The sequence below is a fragment of the Sciurus vulgaris genome (assembly GCF_902686455.1).
Source record: "Sciurus vulgaris genome assembly, chromosome: 4".
In the NCBI taxonomy this organism is placed as follows: Eukaryota; Metazoa; Chordata; class Mammalia; order Rodentia; family Sciuridae; genus Sciurus; species Sciurus vulgaris.
In genome coordinates, this window is record NC_136464.1 from 79,797,686 (window position 1) to 79,809,756 (window position 12,071).

Below are 12,071 nucleotides of genomic sequence, written 5' to 3' on the forward strand. Positions count from 1 at the left end.
GTGCATGCAGTAACTTGCAATTCCACCAAGAGTGTACCTTATTCCCCACATCCTTGCCAACATTTTATTATTTGTGTTCTTAATAATTGCTATTATGAATGGACTGAGAGGAAATATCAAAGTAGTTTTGATTTGCATTTCCCTAATTGCTAGAGATATGGAACATTGTTTCATGTATTTGTTGACTATGTGTATTCCTTCTTTTGAGAAGTATCTATTTAGTTCTTTTATACAATTTTTGATTGGTTTATTTGGTTTTTTAGTGTTAAGTTTTTTTTGAGTTCTTTGTATATTCTGAGTATTTATGTCCTATCTGAGGAACATGTGACAAGATTTTTAACCTTCTTTGGCCTTGTACCATATTTATATCCACTCATCACACAGCACTTTCCTTCCTTATCTATCATCATGCTCCATAAAGCAGCAAAAGGAGTGTTTAATGCAAATCTGATCATAAGACTCCCATGTTTAAAATCACTTCTGGTTTTTCATTGCACTGAGCATTAAGACAAAAAAAAAAACAAAAAATAAACAAACAATCAAACAGACTGGTTATGAAGTGTCAAATGAACTGGTCCAGGAGAATCTATGCAGACTCTTCAAATGAACTCTTGCCCTAATCTGTGATCCAGGCATATTATTCTGTTTTAAAATTTCCAAATTCTCCCTGCTTCACCCTTACACAGAATTTCTGTATCTATGGTTCTTTTACCAGGAACAACCCTGTATTCTGTAGTCACTCTCTCACAAGCCCTACTCTAATATCACCTATTTAATAATATATTTCAATGAAAATTATACTTATGGTGAACCATGGCATATTTAATGTTCTCAGTTTTTTGGTGTATGCATATGTGTACATATTCAAATATTTCTACTTCACCATTATATATATATATATATATGCATGTATACAGACATAAAGATCACCTACATATGTATGTGATACATATATGTGTGTATATGCACATACATGGTTATTTATACAGATAGACGTACATGTATCTATCTACTTATCATTTCTCTCTCTCTACATACATACATATACATACAAATATACAATGTGTTATATATATTATGTGTTGCTATTATTGTTTTCCTGATTAATTTGATTAAAGTCTGTCTCTTCTGAAGAAAACTGTATGCTCTCTGAGAACAGGGACCTAGTCAGCCTGCTACATTTTCTCCCTTTTTTATTGGCAGCACACAGCAGAGTGACTCAAGCTTCTGGACCCTCCTTAATTTTGAATAAGTGAATAGATTGCCTCATCTATTTTACATTCTTTGTTACTCTAAATGTAATTTTGTGTGTATGTGTCTGCACACACTGGAGGGTTTTGATGATTTAGACAACCTGCAAATGCTTAAAAATTAATGAGAGAATAAAATAGATGCCAGATGTTTCCTCCATTTGGCAACTGTCTGGACCCCTAACAAAAACTTGTAATATGAGTTTTTGTGCTTCCTTACCACGTTGTTTTATACTTAACTTATTTTCAAGAAATTGTAGGAGAAAAAGAGCATGATAAATCTGAAGCCATCACCTCCCAAGTGAAAAAAAATCATAAATTGGATTAAAAGTTAGTGAAATATTTTACTATTGCATTTTATCTCAGCATTTGCAAATTGTATCTAAGCATCCTGATAATGTTAAAACCATTGTCCTCATCTCAATCAGTGAAGGGCCATGAAAAAGTTCTCATGTTATGAACCAGAAAGTCTCGTGCAAAAGAAGAGAAATTAGGTTATTAAAAGAATGTGCTGTATAACTTGCCTAATGGCCTGTGATCTGCTGAAAGTACAGCTGCAGTGAGCTGTTTAACAGGTGCTATGATTATGGAGCGTAACAAACATGTTAGGATTTGTAGTGCATTTAATACCTTACAAACAAGTGAGCTAATTTGGACAAGCCTAATGGATTAGTTCAAATGACACTCTTGTAAAAGGTCTGTGATCATGTTGTGCAAATTTGACTGAAATTCTAAGTGTAACAAATGTGTTCAACTTTAAAATGATAAAACTATTTTTAAAAATATTCCACCACTGAACATCCATGCTATCCCCTCCATATATAACATTTACTTTCAAATGAAGATAATCATCCTCATGGTATTTTAGCAGTTTCTACCAACATAAAACCATGGCTTAGTGTTCCACTAGTTCAATCAAAATAGCCCATGTACTGTTTGAAAATGAGCACAAATCCCTGCCCTGAAACCATCAGAGCAAATGATTTAAGGTTTTTCTGCCAAGCAATTAACCACACATGTGCTATTTAAGCACCTCTGAGGAAAGTGACAGGGTTTTTTTTCTGTATAGATTTAAAACTAATTACTTAATAATTGACAGATTGACTCAATTCCAGAATATGTGGATCCAAAGGCAGGTGTAACCTGCCTAATGGCAAAAAGAAAGTGTCATAAATAATAAAACCTCCAGGATACATTGTGGAAAATCCACTAGACTTTTTAAGAACAAAGAATGAAAAGTTGCATAGAAAAAATAAGAAAAAATAGCAATTCACTTTGATGTGAGCAGTGGTACAACAGGGATTCAAATGACTATTCAGAGGGAGGTGTTAATGGATGAGTCAACTCCAAAGACAGGACCTGCCTAATGGTACAAATTTAGAAACCATTAGTAGATTTATTGGAGCTATTTAAGTAGATCTGCAATTTAAAATAGGTGTATCTAGAGATGGGAGGTGGTCTGAAGACCAATTGCTGAAGAGCAATCATAAAAGGTTAGAAAGAGGATAAACGGCAAGAAGGTTGAACATGGAGAGCACCACTGGTACGGCAAAACTCAAAAGACTGTGAGTCCATGGAAACCTAGAGCAGCAAGTGTCCGGAGAAATGCAAAGACTGTTTCAAAGTTCTGTCAGCTGTTGTTGAAGAAACAGCAATGGCTTTTAGACATGAACCATTTGGATTGAGTTGTAAGGGAAAAAACATAATTGTGAGGTTTTAAGTATAAATCAAGACATATCTCTGGTAATACATAAGCTAGGTAAACATCTATTTGAATGTGCTACCAATTACCTGAAAGATATAGATTAAATATAGTCAATGAACAACTAAAATTCAATGCTGAACACTGAAGAGTGTAAAAGATGATTTAGAGTAACAGATTAAGAGAAAATAGAAGTGGCAATTGGTAAAATAGCACTAAATTTTGAATTTAACAAATATTATATATAATACTACCTATAGAATATAATTCCACTTATCTAATGAGTATTTTTTCTGTATGTATATATAGAATTTTATATTAAATATGCATTTAATAATTAAGAAAATAAAATGATTAACACAATCTAAAAATTATATATTATATTTCCTGCCTTTCTATTTTTCTACATTTTTCAAATTTTAGTTATGTGACTAATATTTGAGAAAATATATAATAGACATGGGAACAAACAGAAGATAGTGAAAAATACCAGATAAATGGAAAGCTATTTTAACATTGCAAGCTTAATAAGAAGTTCTGATATATCTGCTATGAAAAAGAAAATTTCTATAGCAGATTGACATGAGATAATAGAGGGACTGAATATTTATAAGTTGACAGAGAGACAGAGAGAAAAGGACATCTACAGGTGCAAGCTAATGTGGCATCAAAGTGGCATTAAAAAGGTGAGCATTTAATGTCTCCATCACATATTTTATTCAATATAGTTGGAAATGTTTTCCATGGTAACATATTTCAAGTCATAAAATCAAAGCCCTTCAGAAATGGGGAACAGAATAATTAAAGTACATAAAGATTTCAGCAAAGTGATAACTTAGCACAAGCTGACTCCTTCCCTGGAGACAGAGGAGAGCTGGTGCACTCACTGCAAAACCAAAAGTAGGGGCCTTATTTAGCAAACAAATGAAATAAATATCTAGTGGTTCACTATCAACTCTCAAGTTTACAAAGGAGGTGTTTCAAGCACAGTAGAGTGATTGATAGAGGGAAGCAAAATTTAGATGTCAGAGGCAACAACTAATTTTATGGGAGACAGAAATGTAGAGAATGATTAATGAATCGGATGACTTTTTTACATAACAATAATTTTTCTGAAATTGTGATGCCTATTTTTAAGAAGCATCTTCAAAGGTTCTATCTTGTCACACACAGAATTCCTATACAATAACAAGATGTTGGTAGAGTTATCATTATTGTGTGAAGAAGCAAGACCAAATTGGATGAGGGAGAATGACTTTCTTATCGTGGATCATATCAGTCCTCATTCACCAGACTTTTTAGTTTTTCTTTTTTCTTGTTATATAGATCAAAATAGCATTTATTGGATCATTCTTTGCTTTTGAACTTAAAACCCACAATTTCAGTCCCTGCAAAAACAACCCTGTGGATCAATATAGTCCTCATTACCTATCTTTATCTTAAATGACAGATTCTTTTTTGTTTGTTTTGCAGTTTACATGTTGACATCTGTATTTTTCACTCAATAATGCCAACACTGATGAAATGGAATCTCCTTTCAGAGGTCGTGTCTTCTACTGGTTTTCCCAAACTACAGACAGAACTTTTCAACTATACTGAATTTCTCTTCAAAAGCATTTTCCAAAATAAAAAAGAAATATTTTTCCCAGCTTTTTCTGTGATGCATTCAGGTAGGAGTTGAGCAGGTCATGAATTGTATTTTTATATCATTCAACTTTTCCACAGACATTTAGATTAATTCCTCTCTACCAAACTTCTAATATCTTAACTTCTACCAACTTCTACCAACTTCTAATATCTAAACTTCATTTACCATAGGTTTTATTGAATGGAGGCTATAAGCTATTAATCAAAGCCAAAAGCAAATCCAAAAAAAAAAAAAAAAAAGAAATTCATGATCACTGAGAGCTGATAGAACCAGTATGTTGATATAACAATGAATCTTCAAATGTTAATCTATATCAATGTATTTATTTTAATATATAATTATCTGCCTTTATGTATCTGACACAAGAAATATACATTCTCACACACATTTCTCAGATTCTTGCTATTATAAGAATGAAATGTTTCAATTCTCTTATTTTGTTACCTTTATCTTTCAAGTTCTTGATATCCTGAAGGAGGCAGGAATCTGACTAGCAGTTGATCTGGAGGCTGTGAGAGTGGAAGGAGAGGGTCATCATTCCTTTGCCTGGGAAAACTTAAGGAGTCTTTCTTTCTCCTTTTGCTGACCTCTAATATAAGATAAACTACTCCTGAGTATATAATAAAACTGAAGCCTTTTGAACTCTGACCAACCTCCTCATGTCTTCTCCCCAGTCCCTGGACCACAATCCCACTCTCTGATTCTCTGCATTTCACCATTTTAGATTCCTTATATAAATGGAATCAGGTAGCAGTGTCCTTCTATGTCTGGCTTATTTCATGAATCCTACTGTTCTCCAGGCCCATTCACATTACTGCATATGGCAGGGATTCCTTTTTTAAAAAGCACATTTCTCTTTTCTGCTTGCAAGCCTCATTCATGTGAATGTGACTACTAGAAGAAACATAACTTCTGAGTAGTTGGGGAACAACATTTTGCTTGTTTTTCTAACTTTCTATCTAAAGTACATGAAATCAAGCTCGAAAAAGAATGGAATAAAGATGGGGAAACTTTAAATATTAAACATGTCCAACTCTCTCAGATACGGCTGTGACTTAGAGCCTACTTACATGACTTGAATGGAAATACTGTCTTGAAAATTAAAAAAAAAAACTGATGAGGAAGAATATGATTAACAACCTAACATTTAAATTAACCAGATAAAACACTTTTCCCCTCAGTTTGCCTCCAGATAGTATTTGATATTCATTTCTAACACGGTTGGAGCTAAATTATACCAAAAGCAAAAATGCCCAGATCTAAAATAGTATGAAATATGTATGATCAATTGTGCAGCTCAAGAAAACTCTTGAAAAGATAAACAAATTCTGCAGTGAGTGATGTATTTCATACACAATTGTACACCAAATTTTATTTTAAAATAAATGCTTAAAACATCTATGTCCTGAAATATAAAACTTGAAAAATCTTCCATTCACTCAGCTGTCAGTATAAAAGAATTAATAATTACTTATCTCAAAATTATATACATTGTTTGGGTAGTGATTTCCTGGCAGGACATTAATAATGAGATAATTTAAGAAAGTACTAAAAATGATTTAAAGACTCTGCATTTTCTATACTACTCTGACATTTCACTTATAATCTTTTGCATATTGTACTAAGATACCAAATGTGATTTCTACCAACTCAATCCCATAATGTCTTAAAACAAATAGAGTCTTGATATTAACAGCCCCCGCATCTGTGAGCTCCCAGACCACTTGAAAAGGGGCAAGTAAAAAAAGGAGTCAAAAATTAATGTGTAAGCTTTATTTTTATCTCTTTAGACCGTATGAAAGCAGTACAGTTGAAGAGGTAAATGGGAGGGATGTACCGTTAATAAAGTATAAGTTCCTTCTTTGGAACTCTAACAGATGATGATGTTTCCACTTCATTCTTAACCCAAGAAAAAGAGTCTCAAGAGATCATTAAAAGAATCTGGCCTATTTCCCTTGACATGTTTGGGATAAGGGTACACAATGCTTGGTTCCACACACATGCCTTGAAATTCTGATAGCTTGATAAGATGATCACCAGACCTTCCGAATGACAAATAAACTATGTTGGAAACATTCTTCTTACTTATAGTTTGTCTTGGCAAAGGACATTAGATATACTCCACTTAGACATGGACAACAATAAAAACTGACCTGGACACATTTTAAAAAGATAATTTCCAAGACAGTTATGTTTGAAATGTCAAAAGACAAAATCAATGGAGGTCTACCATCATAAACCAGAAGCTGACAACATGCTAAGTAACCAGATGAAGGAGAAAGTGTTAAGGAACTCAAAGGGTATTGATGTATAAGAAAAGAAAATCTCTAAAAAAATCTACAAATTTCTTCTCAATTAAAAATGTCACTCTCAATATCTTCCTTGGCTGTAAGAAATCAACCCACACTTATATCAGTTTCAATTCAATAAACCACTTCATTACTCTTACATCTTTTCCCTCTTCTTCCTCCCTCTAGATCTGGAAGAATCAGAAAAGGAAGTTAAATAACTACGAGTGGATTAGGACATTGAGGAAAAGCAACACTGGTGAACAGAAGAAAAATGGTAACACTTCCTTATCCTGCTCTAGACATCTGTAGAAGAAGCAGCCTATCCTGGGATAGGAGAAAAAATTCAATTTTTAACGAAGTTCAGAAATATTACTATGCACTTGGGTGGTCAAGTTTATTATTGAACTATCACTTTTTGGAGACAAAATTATCTGAAAGTTGGTATTAAGGAGTGTCAATAAATAATAATCTTGGAATATGTCTCAGGTTTTACTCAAGTTCATGAAAAAATTAGACCCACAAAATGGATCAATGTGGAAAATTTGAGGGAAACAGTTACATTATTATTGCATTTCTTTACAGTCCATGAATGCAAAATAGTACCAAAGATGAGAATTATTTGAAATTATTTATTAGTTTTTTTCTGTATCTTCCACATATGTAAAAACACATTTAAAATAATTTCATGGTAAATACTTATGAAAAAAATAAAATCCCCCCAAATGGTGGAACTAGTGGTTTATTGGATTATAAAAGCTCAAAATTGAACAAGGTTTTGTTAAAACTCTGTAGAATTTTGTATTTGAATAATATCTAAACTAATCTTAAACTTTTAAAATAAAAGTATTTTTATGTTTTATACAACAAATCCTATAAATGCCAGAAAAGGAAAACATATTTGTATTCTTTTTGTCTACTATAAGGAATAGTTTTTTTAAAAAAAAAAAAACCTCAAATTATATTACCAGTTATTTTAGCTATAATTGTAGTGAAATTTTGTGAGTTCATATTAATTATTTAATAACTAATCTCTGAGACTAAGGATCCTAGTTATAAACTATTAAAACAGTCCATCATTCTACTTTGTGATACATACACGACTGTAATAAAATCATGTTATGAAGTTTTTTGTTTCATCTCTGTAAGTTCCATTTTCAAATATTTCTAATGAATAAAACTTGTTTACTCCTTACCAACTGAAGGTGACATCCCAGAGGGTGATGACCCCACAGCGGCTGTTGAATGGGAGCAAGGTGCCTGTGGCAAGAAGGTCAAGGGCTCTGCAGGTCTTCAGTCAGGCCAGGGCTGGCCACCCACAGTGCCTACCCTCACGCCCCATTCTTTTCCTGGCTCATGTGAGCAGTGCCTGGAAGACAGCAATGACAGGGTCCTCGAGGGCGGTCAGCACCAGCACACTGCGGAACTTGTCCAAGAGCAGGAGCAGCTGGGAGCGCCGAGTGTTCTCATTGCACATGATCTCCTCCAGGTGGCGGCGGCCGCGGAAGTAGTGAAGGAGCCTGGCAAACATGCGCAGATCCTCAGGGTTCTGGGCAGAAGGTACACTGAGGATGGCTGCCCGCTCGTGCTCTGACAGACTGGCCTCAGGCTCTCTGTCATCCGCTTGTTCAGTGGTGAATCCCCACTGGGGAGCAGCTCTGCACTGAGTTGTCCATGCTGGGGCTGGTGAGGGTCATGTCATCACTGCTGGTTGGAGAGCCAAAGCTTAAGGCATTGGGTGTGCTGAGGCTGCGGCCACCGACCCAGGCAGTGAAAGGGACGTTCTCCTCCCGCAGGCGGGGCTCCTCCTCACTGGGGGAGGCCATAAGGCAGACATAGGTGTGCAGCTGGATGAGGAGCCAGTGCAGCAGCATCCACACCACCATCTGGATGAGCCTGGTGTCCTGCAGGGGGCGCCAGGGGGTTCCTGAACTCCGACAAGGAAATGAGCAAGGAGAACTTGGCAAGGATGGATGGCAGGATGGGACCTGGATGGGAGAACTGCTCAGTCAGTGCGGGTACAGACACACGCTGGCATTGGGAGACAGCACACAGACGTTGTTCTCACACAGAGGGTAGATGATGACAGCCTTGCCCAGTACACCAGGTGAGCCTCAAGCTGGAACACCTGCAGCAAACCAGGTCAACGTCCTGGGCTAGCTGCTGCAGATTCTTCACAGCAGACGTGGTCTTGATCATCAGCACCAGAGCCGGGAACAGTCGACGGGGAGCTCACGCAGCAGGGACTTCTCATCACTGAGCAGTAGCAAGACATGGTAGGGGCGGATGGCTTCCAGGCTCCGCTCAATGGCCTCAGAGGGGGATCAGACTGGAGGCAGCATAGTGGATCTTGTGCGGTAGGCAGAAGCTCACTTCCAGCCAACTGTTGATGTGGAGCCGCACCACACCAGACGTGCACAGGCTGTCATAAGCCTCCTTGAGGTCGCTTGCCAGCTTGCACTTGGGCAGGATGTGATGGAACGGGGACTGCGAACCCTCATTTGCGTCAGCCACTGCGGACACCTCATCCTAAGGCGCCAGGATCATCTTGGACTCCCGAGTAAGGTACTGACAGCGGCGCTCCTCATGCTGCAGGACCATGGCAATGCGCCGGGACAGGGTATGCAGACAATTGATCACCGAAGGGTCGTTGTTGGCCCTCAGGGCGAACACCACATTAAAAAGAATCGTGGTAGGCGCTTCCCTCTTCGGGACGGAACTGTTTTGGAGACCTGCCCCAGAGCATGCTGCAGCAGTGTCCGGTGCCCAACAAACAGCACATTATCTACACTCAGTTCAAATTTTTGGCCGCACATTTCAGACTTGGTTGCCAAAATTGTTGCCAAAATAACATCTGAAAACCTGGAATCACCGTCCTGGTCATCGGCATGGTCCCCGCGTTGTTAACAGCATATCTGCTACATGCCTTATCTGCCAATTGTCCCACAGCAGCCAGCAGACTGACTGCGGACCGCCAGTGGAGCGCCAGCTGCCTGCTGTTGCCTGGAAGTTCACTAAATAAATATATACAAATCAAGTTAATAAAAATGAGGTCCTGTGTGTTCTTAAATCATATGTCACCCTGCCAAAGTAGTCTTAAAATTTGGTGGCAATTCAATTTTTTTTCCCAATCTGCAACGTAAGGATACACATCATTGAGAGATGTACATTTTATACTTCATAGAACTATAACATTTTGGTATAAAATGTTTTTCTAATCTTACATAAAAATCTCCCAAAATTAGTTAATTGTCTTAAAAAGAGACATTTCTTTGAGAAGTTTTTATCTTCCCAAAATGAAAATGTGGTTAGATTTGAAGAAAATGAGTAAAATGTGATAATTGTTTCTACAATTGGTATTTCTTGCCCATAGCATAAGGATCAAGTTTTATTTGTTAACTTTTAAATTTATCAAAATTATGGGACATGTATCAGACCATGTGTAAAGAATAAGTGTTCATTTTAATTACATTATAAAATTCTAATTATAGTAAATACGATGAATCTATACTTTCCTCCTGTAGACTTTGTTCTTAACTGTTGCCACAAATTATGTAAATCACTCATGTTTATCAATTCAGCAACTTTAAATTTTTCTAATTTATAAACATTAAAGTTTAAGTGTCGAGTGGGAGAGGGAATGGGGAAGCCATTTGTCCAACTGTCTTTATGTGGGTAAAGAACATGCTTCCTTTTTGCAAAGTGCAGGTGGAAGGAGAGGTTTTATAAGCCAAGGTAAACAGAGCACAACCACAGGATGAAAAGCTCATGCAAACCAAGATTGTAATAGTTTTATAGACAAGTTACAGCCAGTAAGATGTTAGGGTGCAGATGCATAGGGAACAGGGACTTTTAACTTAGGCATTACCTAATGATTAGAGATGACCAAGTTTTGCTGAGTGGAGTAAAAGGAAAAAATCAAATTCTGCCCTATGATATTAAGTCTGTCAAACTGGAATAAGTAGCATCAAACCAATTAAGACTTAGCAAGAAGAAGAAAGACATTTACCTTCCTTCTTATAATGATATATTTTGGTACTTTGATATAAATTGAAAAAAAGTAAAATTACTGAGCACATCAAGCTAATGGGACTCCAGTCTCTCTTTAGCTTTCTGTTTGGCAATGTAAACTTTTCTTCTGTTCATGATGCAATAAAACCAAGAGGGTTCTTACCACAAAAAAAAAAAAAAAAAGAAAAAAAAAAGTTTAAGTGTCTGTATTAGAGAGAAAAATTTGTAGCAAAGAAGCTTGAATAAGAGATAATAATATTTTGCTATGAGACACCGCATAATAGATGTCTTACCCAGTGATGCACATGTATGATAATGATGCCATCCAATTATAATGACGTTGAAAACTCCAGTTGCTTAGTGATCTTACTGTTGTTAAAATGTTACAGTGCAGTGCATTGCTTGTGTGTTCATGCTGATGCTGGTGTAAACAAGCCAAGTGCACCACTCATTGTATAAAACTATACAATATATAATATATATTATTCAGTGCATAATATTTGATAGTGATAAATGAATGCTACTTCATTATGTATTTATTATACTACACATTTCACTGTTAGAGAATAGTCTGACTATGAATTAAGAAGGTTTACTGTATAACAGTATCAGCAAGTCCCTCAGAGAGTATTTTAGAATATAGCATTGCTATCAGAGGGAATATCCTTAAGGACCTCTAGTGGGACAAAACATAGAATATAAGAGTGATTTTGATGATTGTAACCCGAGGAGGCAAAGGATAATGTGTTTCTTTTTCTTTGTTTCTAATAAAACGATTAATACTACAATAAACGAATGAACCTAGAAAGAATCCTACAGAAAAAAAAAAATAAAGGAAAATATTTTTCACAGGTGCAAAATGTGCTTATATTTAAGCTAAGAGTTATAAAAAATCAAAAGGATAAAGAACTAAGAGGTATATAAAGTAAATAGGTTATAATAGCTCAGTTTAATTATTGTTGAAAGAGAAAAAAAAATGATTTACTACCTAAATGTGCTGTGCCAACTGCAAAGATCTTTTGACAGCATAGAAATTGCCATAACTCCCACATGGTTTATCAAAAATTAAGCACATAAAAAATTATATATATATAAGCTAAAAGATTTTCTGGAAAAAAAGTTTAAGTGCCTTCAAAAAATGCTTAAGGAAAAAATGCCCTCTGTGAAATTAC

The 12,071-nt window shown here is 35.9% G+C and overlaps 1 protein-coding gene and 1 pseudogene across 5 annotated transcripts in view; one reads left to right on the forward strand and one right to left on the reverse strand.

The window, feature by feature from the left end:
• Positions 1-12,071, forward strand: part of LOC306660181 (protein prenyltransferase alpha subunit repeat-containing protein 1-like) — a 631,547-nt gene that overhangs the window by 236,071 nt on the left and 383,405 nt on the right. Inside the window, exons 1-2 of one of the 4 annotated variants that reach the window (XR_013763574.1) lie at positions 1,139-1,252; positions 7,078-7,823. Coding sequence is in view for 1 of the 4 variants with exons in the window: in XM_079138373.1 (XP_078994499.1) it covers positions 7,078-7,109 (32 nt within the window). In the remaining 3 variants the exon portion in view is untranslated. Of the gene's footprint in view, positions 1-1,138; positions 1,253-2,734; positions 4,638-7,077 lie in introns of those variants that run through there. The other 3 variants (XR_013763575.1, XR_013763576.1, XM_079138373.1) reach the window with 3 other exon arrangements.
• On the reverse strand, positions 4,773-9,898 carry LOC306660157 (GATOR1 complex protein NPRL3-like; annotated as a pseudogene). The gene is made up of 2 exons (XR_013766631.1): positions 8,085-9,898; positions 4,773-5,109 (listed from the first exon to the last, which is right to left on the reverse strand). The product of XR_013766631.1 is annotated as a GATOR1 complex protein NPRL3-like (transcript).